The sequence below is a fragment of the Hyla sarda genome, chromosome 9, assembly GCF_029499605.1.
Source record: "Hyla sarda isolate aHylSar1 chromosome 9, aHylSar1.hap1, whole genome shotgun sequence".
NCBI classification, from domain to species: domain Eukaryota; kingdom Metazoa; phylum Chordata; class Amphibia; order Anura; family Hylidae; genus Hyla; species Hyla sarda.
The window spans coordinates 7,161,159-7,187,152 of record NC_079197.1 but is presented as its reverse complement, the minus strand read 5'-3'; the positions used below and the strand labels follow the sequence as shown (position 1 = coordinate 7,187,152).

The 25,994-nt window shown below is 44.3% G+C and overlaps 1 protein-coding gene across 1 annotated transcript in view; it reads right to left on the bottom strand.

The window, feature by feature from the left end:
* Positions 1-25,994, bottom strand: part of PNPLA7 (patatin like phospholipase domain containing 7) — a 197,610-nt gene that overhangs the window by 99,609 nt on the left and 72,007 nt on the right. The window contains 2 exon segments of the mRNA XM_056540343.1: positions 6,088-6,293; positions 11,725-11,802. Coding sequence (XP_056396318.1) covers positions 6,088-6,293; positions 11,725-11,802 — 284 coding nt within the window.

The following is a 25,994-nucleotide window of genomic DNA, read 5'->3' as shown; positions in this document are numbered from 1 at the left end:
GCTCCTTGTATTCACATGGCCTAGTTCCTACATTGCGTCCCCCCCCCCCATATGAATAATGCAGGCCGTGTTTGTGGTGATTAGTCAGTACACTGGGCGTACACCCCCCTGTTATTTCACCGGTGAATGATCACCCAAAGGGGTGAAGGGAAAGGAGAACAAACGAAAAAAGGGTAATTTGGTGCCTTTTTGATGGTAGAACAATGAGATAAAAATTATAATAATAAAATGAAGTTTAGCAATGCAAGAGAACGGGAAAACAAAAGGACAAAAACCTCAACAAAAGACAAAAGGTGTGTATATCTCATATCTATCCATCTTTCTATCCATCTCATATCTATCTATCTATCCATCTCTCTCATATCTATCCATCTAGCTATCTATCCATCTATCTCATATCTATCCATCTATCTCATATCTATCCATCTATCTCATATCTATCCATCTCATATCTATCCATCTTTCTATCTAATTTCTATCCATCTATCTATCTCATGTCTATCCATCTATCTCATATCTATCTATCTATCTATCTATCTATCTATCTATCTCATATCTATCTATCTATCTCATATCTATCTATCCATCTCATATCTATCCATCTCATATCTATCCATCTCATATCTATCCATCTCATATCTATCCATCTCATATCTATCCATCTCATATCTATCTATCTCATATCTATCTATCTATCTATCTATCTCATATCTATCTATCTATCTATCTATCTCATATCTATCTATCTATCTCATATCTATCTATCCATCTCATATCTATCCATCTCATATCTATCCATCTCATATCTATCCATCTCATATCTATCCATCTCATATCTATCCATCTCATATCTATCCATATTTCTATCTAATTTCTATCCATCTATCTATCTCATGTCTATCCATCTATCTATCTCATATCTATCTATCTCATATCTATCTATCTCATATCTATCTATCTATCTCATATCTATCCCATATCTATCTATCTATCCCATATCTATCTATCTATCTCATATCTACCTGTCTATCTGTCTATCTATCTATCTATCTATCTAGCGACAGAAGAATGCAGCAGCACACTGCCAGCACAAGGATATAGGTGAAATATGAACATGCAGATAAAACATGGAGACTATACAGCTATGGTGTAATAGATGCAAATGTGAAACTATGAGATAGTGAGGCACTTAGCTCGCAAATTTGTCTCCGCCGGCGGTCAAATAGCTTGGACCGTCCCACCGCGATAAGGTGGCCTCCTTGGGACGGACCCTACTCTGTGAATATGCCTCTGTGTGAACAGTTCAGTAAGCATGGCAGGGTCTGGAACATCCAAGACACCTTATATACACACCTGATAGAGGTGGGTGGGGTGCAAGGCCAACATGGAGGTAGCCACTCCCCCGTATGTGCAATACAGACAAAGAATAAGTCAGCCAGCACTTTAGTTGATACCAAACTATTATATGGACCTGGCCTACAGGTGCATGCTACTAGGCTAAATATACAGCAACAGAAGAATGCAGCAGCACACTGCCAGCACAAAGATATAGGTGCTGGCTGACTTATTCTTTGTCTGTATTACACATACGGGGGAGGGGCTACCTCCATGTTGGCCTTGCACCCCACCCACCTCTATCAGGTGTGTATATAAGGTGTCTTGGATGTTCCAGATCCTGCCATGCTTACTGAACTGTTCACACAGAGGCATATTCACAGAGTAGGGTCCGTCCCAATGAGGCCACCTTATCGCGGTGGGACGGTCCAAGCTATTTGACCGCCGGCGGAGACAAATTTGCGAGCTAAGTGCCTCACTATTTCATAGTTTCACATTTGCATCTATTACACCATAGCTGTATAGTCTCCATGTTTTATCTGCATGTTCATATTTCACCTATATCCCTGTGCTGGCAGTGTGCTGCTGTATTCTTCTGTTGCTGTATATTTAGCCTAGTAGCGTGCACCTGCAGGCCAGGTCCATATAATAGTTTGGTATCAACTAAAGTGCTGGCTGACTTATTCTTTGTCTATCTATCTATCTAAAACAAACAAGGATAAGTTGGCCAGCACTACTGATACCCAAACTACTGCATGAACCTGGCATACAGGTGCACGCTGCTAGGCTGAATATACATAAACAGGAGAATACAGCAGCATACTGCTAGCACAAAGATACAGATAAAACATGAAATGCTATATAGGTATAATGCAAAAAATGGAAAAGTGAAAAAGTGAGGTACTTAGCTCACAATTTGGCGGCCAAATAAGGTGCAGATGTCTCAGACCTTGCAATGCCTGTTAAACTGATTGCTCAGAGGCATATTCACAGTGTAGGGTCCGTCCCAATGAGGTCACCTTAATGTGGTGGGATGGTCCAAACTATTTGGCGGCCAAATTGTGAGCTAAGTATTTCACTTTTCCATTTTTTGCACTATAGCTGTATAGCATTTCATGTATTATCTGTATCTTTGTGCTAGAAGTGTGCTGCTGTATTCTCCTGTATATATCTATCTATCTCCTATCTATCTATCTCATATCTATCTGTCTCACATCTACCTCATGAGTGAAAAAAATAAATATGGTCAAATACCGTGGAACCGCCATATGTTTGAAAAGTTCCGTGATACATTTTAGGTCATCCCTCCCAGCACTAAAGTACGTGTATTCTGTTTATTGCCACGACCACAAACAAGCTCTGCTCTCATTATGTCACAGGTAAAGACCTGGTGGACCAGGGGGCTCATCCTCTATACAGCACATGAGGACCAGACATGTAGCCCCAAGAGGTCTGGGCCTAACTGAGCCAGCGCCCTGTCCAATCAGAGGATGCAGTCTGCAGGGCATTCTTTAACATTTAGTTCTACAGTACTGGTAACCACAAGGGCGCAATCACACTACAGAATTTTTTTGCGGGAATACTTTTAATGCTCAGAAATTCCAGTGCAATAGAATCCTATTGCCGCCCGGAATATCTCCAGGCAGAGATTCCATTGTATGAACATAGTCTAAGCCTTGTATAAGCCTTGCTTGACTCCAGTGCAGTGGTTCTCAACCTTTTTCGCGACTGTACCCCCAAAGGGTTAAAGTATGTCCCTGGGTACCCCTCGCGTGTAAGTTTGCGTAGAACTTACGCGCGAGGGGTACCTGCGGACAAAATAAGTCATTAAAGTACTTCATTTCATAATGGATTGTGCTTACTTTTCTAATGCGATACTTAATCCCCTTGTGCCATTATTCCCTCCTCCCATCCCCCTGGGCCAATATATGAGATACATAGAATAACACCCTCACATACCGCGGTGTTACACTTAGTGTAACATGCTTACCAGGCCTGTGTCTATCCCGTTTGGCGTGAGTCAGAGGGCGGCACTGAGTGATGTCCTTCTGCGCTGTCACAGGCCGGCAGCCACTGCAGCTCACATAAAGCAGCCACCGCTCCGGTACAATATAGTGAGCTGCTGCGGCGGCGACTGCGGCGTCCAATCCCCACTCTGTGCTGACAAATACTGCCCAATACATGGCTGGTATTTGTCAGCGAATTGCCGTACACCCGCATAACCCTTGGCGTACCCCTGGTTGAGAAGCCCTGCTCTAGTGTTACCGTGGAACTGATAATACAAATTAGAGTGAATGTGTCAATATGAACTATTGTTTACATCAAAAATGTATGTTAACCATATATAACACATAACTTATTTTTGATTTAATTTAAAAAAATATTTTTTTTTTTTTTACATTTTTCACTTTACTAGCTATATTTTTTAAATAATCCTAAAAACCTGCAGTTTCCATTCTGGCCACTAGGTCTAAAAGTAGGCTAGGACTTCCTGTAGAGATAACTTCCCAGCAGTCTCCTCCTTATCACAGACAGGATCACAGTGAAAGGTAACAGAAATGAATAGATAACAAAGATACACACAATAGCTGTAGCTCACAGATCAGCCTCCACCTCCCTGTGGAATGACTTCTGCAAAGGTCACAGAGAACGCCCAGACATCTTTACTATTCATATCAATGGGACAGCTTCTGTCTATTGCCGCCTATGTCCATTGGGCTTGCTGTAAAGCAAATCGCTAAATGCAGTTAAAAACAGCTAATCCCTGAGGAAGATGCCGACAGGCAATGGAATGTGTGGGGTCTAGGGGGGCGCCTGCAAGGTTATTCTCCATCTACTGTCCATAGCCCTGTTCTTCCATTATTGTGTGGGGTCTAGGGGGGCGCCTGCAAGGTTATTCTCCATCTACTGTCCATAGCCCTGTTCTTCCATTATTGTGTGGGGTCTAGGGGGGCACCTGCGAGGTTATTCTCCATCTGCTGTCCATAGCCCTGTTCTTCCATTATTGGATTGCTGCATACAGGTTGTATTTGCGTTTGATCATTTACAGGTTGATAATCTTGGCCTTATGTGACTTGTATTGTTATTTTTGTGGCTCTATGATTAGGGCTGCTTAGGACTAGTGCAATATATTGATTGTCATCAAGCAGGTGCCCCGGAAGTGGTCTCCCCCTCTTTTAGGGGGTCCCTCCTGTTGTGTAATGGCCTTTGTGCCTTTGAGATGTTTTTAATGTCCTTGTCTGTTGTATTATGTTGAAATTGTAAGAAAGTATATTTTCTATTATAAACTAGCTGAGTACCCGGCGTTGCCCGGTTTTTCCTTCCTAATCCTTGTTGGGGAGGAAAATCAACAGAGGAGGAAGCTTTTGACTTCATATCCAGTCCCCATATATTGTTGTCATATCCCAACCCCATACCCCGACCTCCTATCTCCGTCCTCCTATCTCCGTCCTCCTATCTCCGACCTCCTATCTCCGTCCTCCTATCTCCGTCCTCCTATCTCCGTCCTCCTATCTCCGTCCTCCTATCTCCGTCCTCCTATCTCCGTCCTCCTATCTCCGTCCTCCTATCTCCGTCCTCCTATCTCCGACCTCCTATCTCCGTCCTCCTATCTCCGTCCTCCTATCTCCGTCCTCCTATCTCCGTCCTCCTATCTCCGTCCTCCTATCTCCGTCCTCCTATCTCCGTCCTCCTATCTCCGTCCTCCTATCTCCGTCCTCCTATCTCCGACCTCCTATCTCCGACCTCCTATCTCCGTCCTCCTATCTCCGACCTCCTATCTCCGACCTCCTATCTCCGACCTCCTATCTCCATCCTCCTATCTCCGTCCTGTAATATGTGACCAGGTATTGAAATATCTCCAGCCGTACGGAAGTTATGTGGGAACATTTCCCATTGATTTGCATGGGACTTTAAACAAAAATCCTGACCCTCACAAATTGGGGTAGTTAAGGGTTAAATTAACTATCCTATATTTTAAGTGGACATATAAGTAACATGTGACCAAGTATTATCGAAATATCTCCAGCTGTTTGGAAGTTATGCAGTAACATATATTTCCCATTGACTTGTATGGGACTTTAAACATAAACCCCGCCCCTGGCAAATGGGGGTGAGTAAGGGTTAAATCACCTATCCTATGTTTGTTGGTGACATATAAGTAACATGTGACCAAGTTTCATGTTAATATCTTTAGCCATTTGGATGTTTTTGTGGAACATACATACACACATATACACATACACATACATACATACATACATACATATACATACACACACATACATATATATATATACACACATATATATACACACACATATATATATATATATACACACACACACATATATACATACATACATATATATACATACACATACATACATATATATACATACACATACATACACATATATACATACACATACACATATATACATACACACACATATATATACACACACATATATACATACATATATACATATATATATACAGACACATACATATATATATACACACACACACACATATATATACACACACATATATACACACACATATACATACATACATACATTGATATTGATATGATATGAATGGTAAAGCTGTCTGGGCGTGCTCTGAGACCTTTGCAGAAGTCATTCCACAGGGAGGTGGAGGCTGATCTGTGAGCAACAGCTATTGTGAAAACTTTCAGCAACATGAAGACCAGAAGCCACGTTGATAGTCTAAATAGGAGTCACCTACTCGTAGAAATGGCACTTGGATATAGACAGGAAGGTGCAGTCCCGGTTGGCTTTAATGGTGAAGATCAGAGGTTCTCCCGTCAGGACAGCCAGTTGGCCGACCAGCTCCCCCGGGTGGGTGATGAACAGGCAGGTCTCTTCCTCACGGTCAATCTTCCTCTGGTAAACATGGAGGAGGCCAGAGATGACAAAGCGGATATTGACATCCTATGGAGGAACATGGAGTAGATGGTTATAGAAGATCCACATTATATTTCTATTTACATAATCCTGGCGTTAGACACCGCACATTAATTCACAGCGATCGATAGACGGGAAAAACATATTCTAGTGCCAAGATACTGGAAGAAATCACATAGCAACAAAGAGCTCGAAAATGGGCGCGATGCTAAACAGAAAATAGGTGAATCACTTCTAATGTTATCTGCCTGTAGAGCAGAATTATATTCCAGAGCTGCATTCAAAATTCTGCAGCATCAAATATGAAATCTCCCAGCATTCCCTGCTTGGAAAGTCTCTCCATAGAGTTTCCTATGTCTATTAAACCAGGCGTGAGTCTGAGGTAGGGCTGCCACCTGGACGGTATTTTACCGGCACAGACGGTATTTTGGCCACCCTGCCGGTACTTTTATATTAAAAATACCGGCAATGCAATGGTTGTATTTATCCACCCAATCCTCCAACTCCTGGAATGTTGCACCATAACCCGTGTTTCCCAACCTGAGCACCACCAACTGTTGCAAAACTACAACTCCCAGCATGCCCGGACAGCCGTTGGCTGTCCGGGCATGCAGGGAGTTGTAGTTTTGCAACAGCTGGAGGCACCTCTGGTTGGGAAACACTGACCTAAACTATATACTACTCTATAGTCCAACATGCTGGAAGTTGTAGTTTTGCAACAGCTGGAGGCACCCCTGGTTGGGAAACACTGACCTACACTATATAGTACTATATAGCACAACATGCTGGGAGTTGTAGTTTTGCAACAGCTGGAGGCACCCCTGCTTGGGAAACACTGAGCTACACTATATAGTACTATATAGCACAACATGCTGGGAGTTGTCGGTTTGCAACAGCTGGAGGCACCCCTGCTTGGGAAACACTGACCTATACTATATAGACCAACATGATGAGAGTTGTAGTTTTGCAACAGCCGGAGGAACCCCTGGTTGGGAAACACTGACCTATACTATATAGTACAACATGCTGGGAGTTGTAGTTTTGCAGCAGCTGGAGGCACTCCTGGTTGGGAAACACTGACCTATACTATATAGACCAACATGATGAGAGTTGTAGTTTTGCTACAGCTGGAGGCCCCCCTTATTGGGATACAATGCCCTATACTATATAGTCCAACATGCTGGGAGTTGTAGTTTTGCTACAGCTGGAGGCCCCCCTTATTGGGATACAATGCCCTATACTATATAGTACAACATGCTGGGAGTTGTAGTTTTCATTTGGGGCAGCTGCTGAGCCACAGGCTGTATCAGGGCATGCTGGGAGTTGTAGTTAGTAACTAACTACAACTCTCGAATTTAATTAAAAAAAAAAAAAAGCGATCAAAAACTCACATCAAAACAAAAACGGTCCTGTTAAAAACTACAGATCGGGGCGCAAAAAATGACCCTCATACAGGCCCCGTATAAGGGGAAATAGAAAAGTTATAGGGGTCAGAATAGGACAAAATTTCCCCTGCATATGTGTAACCTGTGATGTCACGCATATATAATGAATTATGCAAATTAGCATGGCCGGTATTTTTTTATTTATTTTTTTACAAGAAAGGTGGTGACCCTAGTCTGAGGGCAAGCTTCCAGGAGTCAGAGTCATCGTTACCTGGGCATGCCTGGAGTTGTAGTGTTGAAACAGCTGTAGGCACCCTGGTTTGGAAACACTAGTCTAAAAACTTAGACCAGTGTTTCCCAACCAGGGAGCCTTCAGCAGTTGCAAAACTACAACTCCCAGCATGCCCCGTCAGCCAAAGGATGGTTGGGAAACACTGGCTTATACAGACCCTGAATCTACCAGGCCTGACCTTAAAGGGGAATTCCAAGGAACAATATATAAAAATGCTCCAAAGCCACAACGCTACCTGGATATGTTCCCTGTAAACCATCCTGCCTGATATGCATGGATCCTGTGGCCCCTGTTGTCTTCTCTGGCTGCTTGATATTCTTTGCCATCCTTTCCTCCCCTTGCCTACATCTCCCAGCAATCATCGCAGCTCTGCTCAGCCAGCCAACTGCCTTTCTGAAAGCAGCCCCCACCCTCCTGCTCGGTGCAGCAGCGAGAGATTCAGTGTCTGATTGGCTAAGGCTGCACACACCTCCCAGTTCTCACTAAAGAGAGCATGACTCATCAGTGCAGGGAAGAAAGCATGTGGTCTGTCTCTCTCAGGAGGGTGGGGGCTGCTTTCAGAGAGTGATTTGGACAGAGACAGAGTGGATGGCCGGATTATGTCAATTCCTCACTTCATGCATGTAAGTGAAAACCAAAGAGGGCAAACATCTCTATATATAGCCTTTGGCTGTCCGGGCATGCTGGGAGTTGTAGTTTAACAACATTGGAATCAGGCTACAAAACTTACAATGAAGTTTTTGCTGAGTAAAAGCCAAAAATGAAAGAAACCACGGTGAATAATCAGATCTTTGTGAATCGGGAAAAAAAGGCTCAAATCAAACGCGGAGCCTTGCTGCTCATTGTTCAGGCCGAGACGGCTGAAAACTCTGTCATTCACCATAAATAGAGGAACTCCGCTGGATCCCGGGACTCGGAGGCTTTTCATAAGATAAAATGATCTAATATCAAAAGCCTAATGAGATCTCCTACCTGCAGGTTCTGTGTTATGTAACGATTGTATCCTATTTATTTTCTCCTTTATCTGCTTGTTTTTTGCTTTTCTCCATTTTCTAATGGAGAACGACCCAGAATGACATTTACCTTCTGTCTCATCACAGATTCAGGCTGCTGTTCTTACCGCCATGCTGTACACTGCCGCTTTGCTTGTTTGGCGTGGTGGCTGCGTACAGGAAGCGTGCAAGAAGATCAGATTTTCATTATATTAAAGGGGTACTCCACTGCTCAGCGTTTGGAACAAACTGTTCCGAACGCTGGTGCCAGCAGCTTGTGACATCATAGCCCCGCCCCCTGAAGATGTAACGCCCCGCCCCCTCAATGCAAGTCTATGGGAGGGGGCGTGACAGTCATCACACCCCCTCCCATAGACTTGCATTGAGGGGGCGGGCATGATGTATTCAGGGGCAGGGCTATGACATCACAAGCTCCTGACGCCGGCTCCAGCATTTGGAACAGTTTGTTCCCCTTTAAAGGGGTACTCCGGTGGAAAACTTTTTATTTTGTTTTTAAATCAAATGGTGCCAGAAAGTTAAACAGATTTGTAAGTTACTTCTATTAAAAAAATCTTAACCCTTCCAGTACTTATTAGCTGCTTAATACTACAGAGGAAATTCTTTTCTTTTTGGAACACAGAGCTCTCTGCTGACATCACGAGCACAGTGCTCTCTGCTGACATCCCTGTCCATTTTAAGAACTGTCCAGAGAAGGAGAAAATCCCCATAGAAAACATATTTACAAATCTAGTATGCAAATTTAACCACACCTCAAGAATATCACCCTACTGGGTACACAATGAATAAAAAATGAGACAGATGGTTTCTGAAAAAATGCTAATTTTAATAAAAAACAGAAATATCAATATAAAATAGTAGTTAAAAGATCAGAGCATTAGTAATAATAAACTGTCACTGGGCCCTAATGACAGATAGATGTTGAAGCAACTACCTAAAGAATTCTAGAATAGTCCATGGATATTGCTCCGAATTGGACTGTTAGTCCGGCAAAAAAATAATAGATGTTTCAATGATGGCACAACAAACACCGATGTCAATAACGGACTCACACTAGAAGCAGCAGACTTGTGGTAGGCTCAGTGAGCGAGATCAGTAGTTAGTGCAGCAGGTGGTTTGGGTTGCGAACTTCCGTGCCGGCTAAAGTTCAGATGTTGTTGGTAATTAAGGTAGTGCTTATATATCGCTCTGTTCAGATGAAACGGCCTAGACGCGTTTCAGGGTGCTCAAATTGACCCTTTCTTCAGTAGGCAAGCTACTGAAGAAGGGGTCAATTTGAGCACCCTGAAATGCGTCTAGGCCGTTTCCTTGACGGAACCCTCCAACTGCCAAGGCATTCACGCCGAGAACATCGCAGAGAATACAGCACTTGTTTCCATTGGCCCGCCGCAGTGCGGAACCAGCAGCCAGGGTGAGACTGTTCCATTCATTCTATACAAACTGTGAGCGAATCCATCTAATGCCACTCTAACAATTGTGCCATCATTGAAACATCTACTATTTTTTTGCCGGACTAACAGTCCAATTCGGAGCAATATCCATGGACTATTCTAGAATTCTTTAGGTAGTTGCTTCAACATCTATCTGTCATTAGGGCCCAGTGACAGTTTATTATTACTAATGCTCTGATCTTTTAACTACTATTTTATATTGATATTTCTGTTTTTTAATTAAAATTAGCATTTTTTCAGAAACCATCTGTCTCATTTTTTATTCATTGTGTACCCAGTAGGGTGATATTCTTGAGGTGTGGTTAAATTTGCATACTTGATTTATCATTATTTGATCGGTGGGGACCGATTTTTATCCACATTAACCTCGAATATCCCAGGTTGTGAGCTGCACACACAGTCTCATATTTACAAATCTGTTTAACTTTATGGCACCAGTTGATTTAAAAAGAAAAGAAAAAAAAAAAAGTTTTCCACTGGAGTACCCCTTTAAAGGGGTTCTCCGCTGCTCAGCATTTGGAACAAAATGTTCCGAATGCTGGAGCCGGGCGCCGGCAGCCCGTAATGTCATAGCCACACCCCCTCATGACATCAAGGCCCGCCCCCTCAATACAATCTATGGGAGGGAGCGTGGCAGCCGTCACACCCGATCCCATAGACTTGCATTGGCCCCTGATGCTCCGGCCCCTGTATCGCCCATCATTACGCACAGATAGAGTTTGCTCTGTGCAGTAATGACAGTGGGGTGCTGCAGCAGAGATCGCAGGGGGACCCAGTGGCGGGACTCCCGTGATCTGACATCTTATCCCCTATCCTTTGGATAGGGTATAAGATGTGTAGGGGCAGAGTACCCCTTTAAAATTGTTCAGTCTATGGGCCTGTCTGATGTCTATTTCTTTGCACCGTGATTTGTAGTTTTTATTGGTGCTACTTTTGCCTATATGTGACTTTTTATTCTACTATTTCTGGGATGTAATGCAACCAAAAACCTGAAATTTGGGACTTTGGGATGGTTATTTAATTATGCCATATATTGTACAGGATCAAAAATGCTAAAATTTTTGTATTTCAGACAATTCTGCAGGCAGCGATGCCAATGATTATTAAATTGGTTTTTTTTTTGGAAAATGAGGTGATTTTAATTTTTATTGGGGAGGGGCTTTTTATATATATATATATATATATATATATATATATATATATATATATATTTTATTTTTTATTTTTTTACTTCTGTGCTGGCTCAGAATGAGATGTCTGCAACAGAATAAGACATCATCTACGACTCTGATGGACAAAGTGGACACAGCATCGACTTACCTGGTCTCCTTGCCTGGATAGGACTGTGCCCCCCTTGACTTGGTGAAGGGTCACTCGGCCATTCAGCAGTAATGGGTCCTGAAAAGAGACAAGGCCCAGACTATCATTTTTAAAACCTTTTAAAACCGTGTGTTCCAACCAGTTCACCTCCAGCTGTTGACCACAATATGCACTGTGCGGTGTTCATTTTAGGACATTGTCTATGTATATGCAAAACAGCTTCCCACCTCCTCCCTTGGACCAATCTCCAGTCAGTCATCAGCCACAACTCCCTCCTCCGTCATCCTAAACTCTGTCATCCCTCAGATGAAAAACTCCCTGCCGTATAGCAGAGCCGAATCAGTGTCGGCTCTGCTATACGGGTTCTGCTGTACAAGCTATTCAGTGTCGGCTCTGCTATACAGACTCTGTAGTACATGTGCAGGTTTCACAGTTTCGACTCTGATTTACCGTATTTTTCGCCGTATAAGACGCACTTTTTCTTCCCCAAAACTGCGGGGGAAAAGTTGGTGCGTGTTATATGGCGAATACACACACCTATCGGCTAATACAGGACATCACTAAACGCGGTGATGCCCTGTATTAACCCTTCAGACGTGGCGATCAAAGCTGACCGCCGCGTCTGAAGGGAAAGTGACACTAACCCGGCTGCTCAGTCGGGCTGTTTGGGACCGCCGCGGTGAAATCGCAGCGTCCCAAACAGCTTACAGGACACCGGGAGGGACCTTACCTGCCTCCTCGGTGTCTGCTCCGTGCCGGGATCCCCTGCATGGCCGGCGCTCTCCTTCGACGTCATCACATGGTCGCGCACGCCGCCCAGTCATCCAATAGGAGTGGCGTGCGTAGCGACGTGATGATGGCGACGGAGAGCGTGGATCCCGGGGAAGAAGACGTCCGGAGCGTCGGGGACACCATGGGGATGCGGCGACAGCGATGGAGCGACATCCAGGGCAGCGGTGACGGGTCCTATACCAGTGGTCTTCAACCTGCGGACCTCCAGATGTTGCAAAACTACAACTCCCAGCATGCCCGGACAGCCAACGGCTGTCAGGGCATGCTGGGAGTTGTAGTTTTGCAACATTTGGAGGTCCGCAGGTTGAAGATCACTGTTGTGTTGGGTGCAGATTTTTTTTTTTCTAGATTTTGCACCTTTAAAATTGGGTGCGTCTTATATGCCGGTGCGTCCTATAGGGCAAAAAATACGGTACTTCCTATGCAGCGTCGGCTCTTCTATACATGCTGTGCAGCGTCTGTTCTTCCATACATGCTGTGCAGCGTCGGCTCTGCTATACATGCTGTGCAGCGTCTGTTCTTCCATACATGCTGCGCAGCGTCGGCTCCGCTATACATGCTCGGCAGCGTCGGCTCCGCTATACATGCTGTGCAGCGTCGGCTCCGCTATACATGCTGTGCAGCGTCGGCTCCGCTATACATGCTGTGCAGCGTCGGCTCCGCTATACATGCTGTGCAGCGTCGGCTCTTCTATACATGCTGTGCAGCGTCGGCTCTTCTATACATGCTGTGCAGCGTCTGTTCTTCCATACATGCTGTGCAGCGTCTGTTCTTCCATACATGCTGTGCAGCGTCTGTTCTTCTATACATGCTGTGCAGCGTCTGTTCTTCCATACATGCTGTGCAGCGTCTGTTCTTCTATACATGCTGTGCAGCGTCTGTTCTTCTATACATGCTGTGCAGCGTTGGCTCTTCTATACATGCTGTGCAGCCTCTGTTCTGCTATACATGCTGTGCAGCGTCTGTTCTTCTATACATGCTGTGCAGCGTTGGCTCTTCTATACATGCTGTGCAGCGTCTGTTCTGCTATACATGCTGTGCAGCGTCTGTTCTTCTATACATGCTGTGCAGCGTTGGCTCTTCTATACATGCTGTGCAGCGTTGGCTCTTCTATACATGCTGTGCAGCGTCTGTTCTGCTATACATGCTGTGCAGCGTCTGTTCTTCTATACATGCTGTGCAGCGTCTGTTCTGCTATACATGCTGTGCAGCGTCTGTTCTTCTATACATGCTGTGCAGCGTCTGTTCTGCTATACATGCTGTGCAGCGTTGGCTCTTCTATACATGCTGTGCAGCGTTGGCTCTTCTATACATGCTGTGCAGCATCTGTTCTTCCATACATGCTGTGCAGCGTCGGCTCTGCTATGCGGCAGGAAGCTTCATTTTAGGAATAATTGTCTGAGGGATGACAGAGTTTTGGATGAGGGAGTTTCGGATAACAGAGGAGGGAGTTGTGGCTGATGGATGACGGCAATTGGTCCGAGGGAGGAGGCCGGACCCTGTTTTGCCTGATTGGGGACAGAGTTGCGGCTGACGACTGACGATGTCCTAAAATGGGCGCCGTAGCACTGGATTTTGTTAGACTTTTACCCAAAGTTTTTTAAACCCACATAAATCCTACATCATGTAAAATACATTAGACACGTAAATTGGGATGGGACGGAGAAGAGAGGCGCACGCTGGGGCTCAGATTGCGAGTATATTTAGGAGATAATAAGCACTGCTGCCTCGTGCTGACGACGGAGCCGTCCCAGCGACGTATATGTGGGAGGCTGCTGCGAGGAATAGCGCTGAAGGGATGTGTTGTTTTAACATAATTATCCGTCGAGGAGCTGTAATTATTGGAGGCAATTTCAGTTTAGATCAGGGATCTGTTTCATGATTCATTTCATAAGCGACATAATTACGCATTTCTACAGGAAAGGATCGGCGGCGAATCCTTTCGCTGCTGTCAGAAGATGTTAACCCCCGGGGTACTGAGAACTAAGAGGAACAAGACCAAGAATGGACGGAAAAAACTTCTCATCTGTAGTCAGTCACAGTATAACATCTAAGTGTCCGCCATTACAAACCATAGAGGTTCCCATACACATTGGTAAAAATGGACAATTTTAAAAATGGGCACGGTCATTAAAACTAATTTTTGCTATTTCACTCCTTATAAATAAAAAAAATCTTTCTAATCTAATCTTTTTTATGTTGTGTTTAAAAAACCTGCCACTAGGTGTCTCCCTACATTTGCAGAGCACATTCCCCCCCCCCCCCCCCCCCATCTCTCGCACAGACTTTGGACTCCTGCTGGCCTGGCAGAAGTCCAAAATCAGGAAATGCAGTCTGGAGTGCTGAGGGGTGTGTGTGCAGCCTTAGCCAATCATAGCTCATCTCACACTGAACTGCTCTGGGCTGTGTGTAGCAGAGTGAGGGAGGAAGTTCTCCCCTGTATGGCTTCAGATGATGTCACAGCCTGCTGGGGAACGCCCCTTCCCAGTCTGTGAATCTGACTGAGACTGAGCAGAAAATACAGAGCAATATCAAGGTAGAAAACTAAAAGATGATAAAATAAAGGCCGGGGGTGGTTTATCATGATGGGGGCAGTGACCTGGGAGGATTATAACATTTAACAAGATCATGACAGGTTCTCTTGAACCAAAAATATTCATCTGGGGAAATAGACTCATGGGTGACTGTCGTCGTCTGGAAAGAATCGTTCAGGAAAGATTTTATTTTTTTTTTATCCATAAACGATCTGTCGGTAAAGAATTTTCTCATAAAAGGCTTGGTTTCCAAACAACTTATTTTGGCATTTTTTATTTATTTTTTTATTAATTTGTAATGCCAAAGCGCAGTTTTTGTAGCTTTCAAAAAACAACAAGGGTTTTAAGTCTTGGTGTTTTTTTTGGTGTTTTGTCTCTTGCGGTTTTCTATATACAAGTCATGTGGTTCTTTCCTCATGTGACTCTATTGAAGATTTAGGAAGCGAAAAAATAACCGCCAGTAAAACCCACATTATACTTTTATCTTTTTTTTTTTTCCTCCCATAGAAGTCTATGGCTATGTTCACATGGCCGAAAATGGGTGGAATAGCCACCTGGAAAACACGGGCGGACATTCCGCACACTTGCTCAATCCGGCGTGCAAAAGGACTGCTCAGAAATGCGCCGTCTCAAAGACAGCAATACATTTCCTAGTGTGCACAGTGCAGCAGAATCCCATTGAAATCAATGGGACTATGCTGCAGTGGAATATATGTGAAGAATATTCCTGCGCCATTTCCGCCGTGTGAACATACCATTAGTCTAAAAAACAAAAAAAATGCAGAATGCCCAGTGTTTCCTAACAATTGAGCCTCCAGCTGTTACAAAACTACAGCTCCCAGCATGCCCGGACAGCCAACGGCTGTCCGGGCATGCTGGGAGTTGTAGTTTTGCAACAGCTGGAGGCAAACTGGTTAATAGAGACCCTTCCATCAATCTGGCTTCATCTCTGTCAGTCTCTTATCTCTGCCTGGTTGGACCCTAGTGCGGGTGTGAGTATATGCGTGTGTATAAATAAATATATATATATATATATATATATTTATTTTTTCCAAAGTGTATATATTTGAATAATTTATTGCTTTATGCATATGTCACTAAGCCCCCGTACACATTGTACTATTGGACAGATTGACATGCACGCTGGGAAAAGCTCCTGACGTATACCTGTTACAGAGAGCCGTCGTGTATTCCTCTGTAGAAGCATACCCTGCTTTAACATGTAAAAGTCATGCTGTTTCATCCCACACTTTTAACCCCTTAAGGACGCTGACCATTTTTCTTATTCATCTTTCCCTCCTCTCTTTCTCGGAGTCAGAACTATTTTACTTTTGCACTGGCAGAGCCATATGAGACCTTGTTTCTGCAGTACATACACTTTTAATGGCACCATATAATGTACAGTGACCCCCCCCCCCCCCCACCTACGATGGCCCCGACATACGATCATTTCATCATACGATGGTCTCTCAGAGGCAGCATCAACATACGATGCTTTTCTATGTCGCGGCTATCCGGCAGTGCAGACTGCTTTAGCTGCCATTTAATGTGCCCCGTGTGCTCCGGTCACTTACCTGTCCCCACCGTTCCGGACCGTCCTCTTCGGGCTCCGCTGCATGGCCGTCGCTCTGCTTCATCGTCATCACGTCGCCGTGCACGCCGTCCTATCATCCAATAGGAGCTACGTGCGCAGCGACGCGATGACAGCGATGGAGAGCGATGATCCAGAGCAGCGGTGATGATCCAGAGCGGCGGGGACACCCCGGGGATGTGATGACAGCGACGATCCAGGGGAGCGGTGACAATCCGGAGCGGCGGGGATACGTGATGATGGCGACAATCCAGAGCGGCGGGGACACCCCGGGGACGTGATGACATCGACGATCCAGGGCAGCGGTGACAATCCGGAGCGGCGGGGATACGTGATGATGGCGACAATCCAGAGCGGCGGGGACACCCCGGGGACGTGATGACAGCGACGATCCAGGGCAGCGGTGACAATCCGGAGCGGCGGGGATACGTGATGATGGCGACGATCCGGAGCGGCGGGGACACCCCAGGGACGTGATGACAGCGACGATCCAGGGCAGCGGTGACAATCCGGAGCGGCGGGGACACGTGTGTATAACTTTCTATATTACTACTGCACGGATCCCTCAACATACGGTGAATTCAAGTAACGATGGTTCATCGTATGGGGGTTAAAGGGGAAAATAAATATATTAAAAGGGGTTATCCAAGAAAAATAAATATCTTTTTATATATATCAACTGGCTCCAGAAAATTAAGCAAATTTGTAAATTTCTTCTATTAAAAAAATCTTAATCCTTTCAGTACTTATGAGCTGCTGAAGTTGAGTTGTTCTTTTCTGTCTAAGTGCTCTCTGATGACACCTGTCTCGGGAACAGTCCAGAGTAGAAGCAAATCCCCATAGCAAACCTCTTCTACTCTGTGCAGTTCCCAAGACAAGCAGAGATGTCAGCAGAGAGCAATGTTGCCAGGCAGAAAAGAACAACTCAACTTCAGCAGCTGATAATTATTGGAAGGATTAAAAAATTTTAATAGAAGTAATTTACAAATCTGTTTAACTTTGTGGAGCCAGTTTTTTTTTTCCTGGAATACCCATTTAAGAGAAAAATAAATACATAAAAATAGAGTAAACATTAAAATAAAAAAATGAAAATAAAAAAATACAATTAAATAATAAAAAATAAATACTACTATTAAATAAAAAATTAAATATAGAAAAAATAAATAAAATTAAATACGATCTAGAAAAAAAACATTTTAGAAAAATAAAACTTAATTTTATTTTTAAAAATTTTGAATTTAAAGTAAAATAATAAATACAATTAAATAAAAAATAAAATAAATAAATAAATACCAGCCTTGACAGATCTTTTCCTATACCCCAACAGAGAGCGATCAATCAACAAAGGCCAGTGGGGCAGGGAGAAGCCACTAGGGAGCGCCATGATGACTTGATGAGACGTTCACGTTATAAAGATTACAGCTAACAGTTTAGTCATCTCTTATAGGACACAGTGGCGGGTTAAAACCTGCCATTACCCATCAAGCTGTAAAACCGGAAGCAAAAAATATATAAAATCCATAAAGAGTTGCCAAAAATAATGCGTTTTCCGTATGGGGGTCAGAAATGCTTTGGCGCCAGTTTTATCCCTTCCCCCTCCCCAATTGTAGCTTATTTCCATGGATGTCAATCATAGTCACAGCTCTCACTATAACACATCAATCATCACCCCCATCATCCACACAAGGACGATGGAAGCTCAGTTGGCATTACATGATGATGCCCGACATCAATGGTTCATGTTAGGGCTTATGCAAATGACCAAATGCATAAAACTTATCTACATTCCTAGAATAAATGATGTAGGCGGATCATCCAAAAACTTCCATTAATGATATATTTAAAGGGGTACTCCGCTGCTCAGCGTTTGGAAGAAACTGCTCTGAATGCTGGAGCCGGGAGCTTGTGATGTCATAGCCCCGCCCCTCATGTCATACCACGCCCCCTCAATGCAAGTCTATAGGAGGGGGCGTGACGCAGTCACGCCCCCTTCCATAGACTTGCATTGAGGGGGGATGGTCGTGACGTCACGAGCCTCCGCCCCACATCGCCAGTCATCCGGCACGGAGTGAAGTTCGTTCCATGCATCGGAGGTCTCAGGTGCCGCAGCCGAGATCACAGGGGTCACCAGCGATCAGACATCTTATCCCCTATGCTTTAGATAGGGGATAAGATGTCTAGGGGCGGAGTACCCCTTTAAGGAGAAACTTTACTATCTACTGAATTCTGCATTGGAGCCCGGGATAATTACTAGAAAAGAACACCAGGCGCATGCCCAATAGTTGCCAGTATTTCCAGGCTTCCTGAATCATTGTGCATATTTGTGGGTTTCTTCCTCGAGACACTGATCACTGCTCTTCCCTCCATTCATCTAGTTTACATAAGAAGAACACAACCCCGACAATACTCTGCTTGTTACCTATGATACTGAATATCAGACATCACAATGGACGAGCTGCTGCCACCTTTGTTCTGGACTCACAAATAGAGAGACAGATACTTAGATTTGTTTATTGTCAGATTTGTTTTGAGTTATAATAATTATTTTTTTGCTGTTGAGGTCACCATGTATGTACATTACTGATCCTGAGTTATATCCTGTATTATACTCCAGAGCTGCACTCACTATTCTGCTGGTGAGGTCACTGTGTACATACATTACATTACTTATCCTGTACTGATCCTGAGTTATATCCTGTATTATACTCCAGAGCTGTACTCACTATTCTGCTGGTGAGGTCACTGTGTACATACATTACATTACTTATCCTGTACTGATCCTGAGTTATATCCTGTATTATACTCCAGAGCTGTACTCACTATTCTGCTGGTGAGGTCACTGTGTACATACATACATTACTTATCCTGTACTGATCCTGAGTTATATCCTGTATTATACACCAGAGCTGCACTCACTATTCTGCTGGTGAGGTCACTGTGTACATACATTACATTACTTATCCTGTACTGATCCTGAGTTATATCCTGTATTATACTCCAGAGCTGTACTCACTATTCTGCTGGTGAGATCACTGTGTACATACATTACATTACTTATCCTGTACTGATCCTGAGTTATATCCTGTATTATACTCCAGAGCTGTACTCACTATTCTGCTGGTGAGGTCACTGTGTACATACATTACATTACTTATCCTGTACTGATCCTGAGTTATATCCTGTATTATACTGCAGAGCTGTACTCACTATTCTGCTGGTGAGGTCACTGTGTACATACATTACATTACTTATCCTGTACTGATCCTGAGTTATATCCTGTATTATACTCCAGAGCTGCACTCACTATTCTGCTGGTGAGGTCACTGTGTACATACATTACATTACTTATCCTGTACGGATCCCGAGTTATATCCTGTATTATACCCCAGAGCTGCACTCACTATTCTGCTGGTGAGGTCACTGTGTACATACATTACATTACTTATCCTGTACTGATCCTGAGTTATATCCTGTATTATACTCCAGAGCTGCACTCACTATTCTGCTGGTGAGGTCACTGTGTACATTACATTACATTACTTATCCTGTACTGATCCTGAGTTATATCCTGTATTATACTCCAGAGCTGTACTCACTATTCTGCTGGTGAGGTCACTGTGTACATACATTACATTACTTATCCTGTACTGATCCTGAGTTATATCCTGTATTATACTCCAGAGCTGTACTCACTATTCTGCTGGTGAGGTCACTGTGTACATACATTACATTACTTATCCTGTACTGATCCTGAGTTATATCCTGTATTATACTCCAGAGCTGCACTCACTATTCTGCTGGTGAGGTCACTGTGTACATACATTACATTACTTATCCTGTACTGATCCTGAGTTATATCCTGTATTATACTCTAGAGCTGTACTCACTTTTCTGCTGGTGAAACCACTGTGAACATACATTACTTTTCCGGCATTGTACTGCGGCGCTGCACTCACTACGGCTGCATTATCACAAGGATTAGCACAAGATATGCAATGTATTTACAAATGTAGATTATATCTATATGAAACTGTAATATTATATTAAAGAGGCCCATGAATCCACATAAGGGCAGTCACTTTACATTTTCTTATCTGCAGAGTCTTCAACCGCATCAGGTAAATGTTCTTACTGCACTTGGCTTCCATTAAAGAGAACCTGTCATGATCTTGTTACATTTTATAATCCTCCCAGGTCACTGCCCCCATCATGATAAACCACCCCCGGCCTTTATTTTTATTATTTATTTTTAGTTTTCTACCTTGATATTGCTCTGTATTTTCTGCTCAGTCTCAGTCAGATTCACTGACTGGGAAGGGGTGTTCCCCAGCAGGCGTGACATCATCTGAAGCCATACAGGGGAGAACTTCCTCCCTCACTCTGCTGCACACAGCCCAGAGCAGTTCAGTGTGAGATGAGCTATGATTGGCATTGGCATTGCCCCGAGAGCCAAGGGGAGACCGAGGAGCCCCGAGAGCCAAGGGGAGACCGAGGAGCCCCGAGAGCCAAGGGGAGACCGAGGAGCCCCGAGAGCCAAGGGGAGACCGAGGAGCCCCGAGAGCCAAGGGGAGACCGAGGAGCCCCGAGAGCCAGGGGAGGCCGAGGAGCCCCGAGAGCAAGGGGAGGCCGAGGAGCCCCGAGAGCAAGGGGAGGCCGAGGAGCCCCGAGAGCAAGGGGAGGCCGAGGAGCCCCGAGAGCAAGGGGAGGCCGAGGAGCCCCGAGAGCAAGGGGAGATCGAGAAGCACAGGGTAGGCCAAAGAGCTCTGGTGAAAGGTGAGCACTGAGAGGAAAAGAGAGGCTGAACACGTTTGGCCGACAGCGACAGTATGTGAAGCTTTACTCATGGACGGCAGAAAGCCGGTTGCCTGATTACGGCTACAATCACAGTAAAGCTGGATACACCCGGCCAACAGTACAGCGGAAGATTCATAATTGACTCTAAACACACAAAGGACTCTAATAGCTGGTCTCCATCACTGGGGATGAAGTCAATTTGTAGATTTCAATTATTTGCCATGTAGCATTATGTTGATTATAGTTCTCCGCGCAGAACCGAACCATTCATTTCCATAACATCTCACAAATGTCCCCCCCCAGAGGCCCCGTATCCCAGACACGTGTAATGAGCGGCTCGCTCCAAGGAATTACGAGGTTACAACTGACTCATGGAAGACGGAGCCAAGGACCGACTCACATGCCCAATGAGACTACAGCACGAGGACGGCAAAAATGTAAAAAATATATAAATAAACTAGGGTAGCGCGCTTCTTGCAACGTGAGATTATTACGAGGTCCATCATCTTACATCTCAGGAATTCATCCGAGATCATCTTCAATTGCTTCCTATTAGTATTCTGACAACTTTAATACTGGATGAATTAGCTTAATAAATACAATGCCCTAACATGCTAATTACGGGCAGCGGTACAAGACGCGAATCATCCTGAAGGGTTAAACAACGCTACAGATGCCTCCGCTGTTCGTAACAAGACGAGGGAATCAGCAGAAGGCTTGGAGTGATAGACTGCAGATGGTCTGTGTATAGATATAGACTGTAGAAATAAGTATACAGATGTTACACAATGCAGCACCTGGTGCAACTACAGGGACTAAAACTAGGACTAATACAACAGGCAGCACTGATGCCCCACGTACAAACCTCCTACTAGACCGGGTATATACCATCCCTGGCCACTTTATTAGGAACACCTTGCTAGCCCCCGGTTGGACCTCCTTTAGCCTTCATTCTTGGTGACTATACTTTCTACATGGGCTCGTTCACACGTATTTCGTTTCAAACTCGCAGACTTGAACGGGGTCTGCGGCGGTCTTTCCGCAGCGAAGATTGAGCTGTTGAAAATCAGCAGGCAGACAGCCGACGGAGAGCCCGCCCCTTTCAAACTCGCAGTGGGAAACCCACTGCGAGTTTGAGATAAAATACCCTCGTTGGAACGAGCGCCAACAGTGTTTTCCAACCAGGGTGCCTCAGGCTGTTGCAAAACTACAACTCCCAGCATGCCCAGAACAGCCAGTGTTCCTCCAGCTATTGCAAAACTACCACTCCCACCATGCCCGGACAGCCTAAGGCTGTCCGGGCATGCTGGGAGTGGTAGTTTTGCAACAGCTGGAGACACCCTAGTTGGGAAACACTGTTCTACAAGGAGCTGGTAACATTCTTCAGGGATCTTGCTCGGACACGATGACATCACACAGTTGCTGCAGATTTGTCGGATCCATGATTAGAATCTCCCGTTCCACCACATGCCAGCGGTGATCTATAGGAGGAGATCTGGTGACTGTGGAGGCCATTGGAGTCATGTGACATGGTGCATTACCCTGCTGGAAGTAGTCATCAGAAGACTTTGCTAGCTTGGCTGCATATTGAAAGTGCTGCTTTTCAAGTGCACTGGAGCTTTTCAGGAGACAGACTTGCACTGGAGCTATTCAGGAGACAGACTTGCACTGGAGCTATTCAGGAGACAGACTTGCACTGGAGCTATTCAGGAGACAGACTTGCACTGGAGCTATTCAGGAGACAGACTTGCACTGGAGCTATTCAGGAGACAGACTTGCACTGGAGCTATTCAGGAGACAGACTTGCACTGGAGCTATTCAGGAGACAGACTTGCACTGGAGCTATTCAGGAGACAGACTTGCACTGGAGCTATTCAGGAGACAGACTTGCACTGGAGCTATTCAGGAGACAGACTTGCACTGGAGCTATTCAGGAGACAGACTTGCACTGGAGCTATTCAGGAGACAGACTTGCACTGGAGCTATTCAGGAGACAGACTTGCACTGGAGCTATTCAGGAGACCGAACTGCACTGGAGCTATTCAGGAGACCGAACTGCACTGGAGCTATTCAGGAGACCGAACTGCACTGGAGCTATTCAGGAGACAGACTTGCACTGGAGCTATTCAGGAGACAGACTTGCACTGGAGCTATTCAGGAGACAGACTTGCACTGGAGATATTCAGGAGACAGACTTGCACTGGAGATATTCAGGAGACAGACCTGCACTGGAGCTATTCAGGAGACAGACTTGCACTGGAGCTATTCAGGAGACCGAACTGCACTGGAGATATTCAGGAGACAGACTTGCACTGGAGATATTCAGGAGACCGAACTGCACTGGAGATATTCAGGAGACCGAACTGCACTGGAGATATTCAGGAGACAGACTTGCACTGGAGATATTCAGGAGACAGACTTGCACTGGAGCTATTCAGGAGACCGAACTGCACTGGAGATATTCAGGAGACAGACTTGCACTGGAGATATTCAGGAGACCGAACTGCACTGGAGATATTCAGGAGACCGAACTGCACTGGAGATATTCAGGAGACAGACTTGCACTGGAGATACTCAGGGGACCGACTTAGAGTTTGCAACTTTATCAACCTTGAGTTATAGCCGTATCTTGTCCAATGTGCTTTTGCGAGCTGCACATAAGGTTGTCCTGGCATGCTGGGAGTTGTAGTGTTAAACGGCTGGAGGCACATTGGTGGGGAACACGGTATTATGATCAGTGCAAGACCCAGAGGTCAGACTATTCAGATGTCTACGCCATGACTTTATAAGGTGGTAAAGCCACCCACAGCTTTATATTTTGTAACTGTAAATGCCAGCACATCCCGCAAAGGGCTTAGCTCCGTGGACAAGCTGTGACTTACAGTTCCACAGCACTTGAAGGTCACAAGGGAGTGGCCATTTGTCCAAAAGAATACGCAAAGCTGCAGGCAATTTCGTGATCTGCAAAATGTCACTCGATAGTTAAAAGTCAATGGGCAGCTACAGAAAGTCTAAAAAAAAAAAAACAACAACCTCGGCCTCAACCCTCATTTATGACTCCAGAGATTCGGTGTAAGAAACATTGAACACAATATCACATTTATTATAAGGTGCAACACAATGTCCCTTCCTTATCCATCACAGAGCTCAGCGTGATCCAGTCTGACTATTACAGGAGATGACAGAGGTTATTATGGAGAGAAAGTGAAACCTAAACCGAGAACATAAAAAGAAATAAATAAAACGCTGTTCCCAAATCCTCCTGTGCAGCCAATGGGGATTAATAAAGATTAAAAAAAAGTAATGTTTACCGGATGATGAACAATAAAATTGGTCACTAAAACTGTAACAGTTTCCTTTTCATTATGCCACCTTACTGGCTGGCACTCCTTACACCAGAAGTCCGCTGTCCCAAACTTTATTTTTTTTTATTTATTGAACATATTTTTTTTTGATAATAAACCTACATACAGATAAGGGTTTCCAAAAAGAGAAAACAGCAACGCACTCCCCATAATACAACCAACATTGATTTCAGAGATATGAAGAATACTAGTCTTACAGGTACCATATGGGTACAGTATATCCTATTAGTGACTCCACCCCTCACATTATATATACAGTATATCCTATTAGTGACTCCACCCCTCACATTATATACAGTATATCCTATTAGTGACTCCACCCCTCACATTATATATACAGTATATCCTATTAGTGACTCCACCCCTCACATTATATACAGTATATCCTATTAGTGACTCCACCCCTCACATTATATATACAGTTTATCCTATTAGTGACTCCACCCCTCACATTATATATACAGTATATCCTATTAGTGACTCCACCCCTCCCATTATATATACAGTATATCCTATTAGTGACTCCACCCCCTCACATTATATATACAGTATATCCTATTAGTGACTCCACCCCTCACATTATATACAGTATATCCTATTTGTGACTCCACCCCTCACATTATATATACAGTATATCCTATTAGTGACTCCACCCCTCACATTATATACAGTATATCCTATTAGTGACTCCACCCCTCCCATTATATATACAGTATATCCTATTAGTGACTCCACCCCTCACATTATATATACAGTATATCCTATTAGTGACTCCACCCCTCACATTATATATACAGTATATCCTATTAGTGACTCCACCCCCTCACATTATATATACAGTATATCCTATTAGTGACTCCACCCCTCACATTATATACAGTATATCCTATTTGTGACTCCACCCCTCACATTATATATACAGTATATCCTATTAGTGACTCCACCCCTCACATTATATACAGTATATCCTATTAGTGACTCCACCCCTCACATTATATATACAGTATATCCTATTAGTGACTCCACCCCTCACATTATATATACAGTATATCCTATTAGTGACTCCACCCCTCCCATTATATATACAGTATATCCTATTAGTGACTCCACCCCTCCCATTATATATACAGTATATCCTATTAGTGACTCCACCCCTCCCATTATATATACAGTATATCCTATTAGTGACTCCAC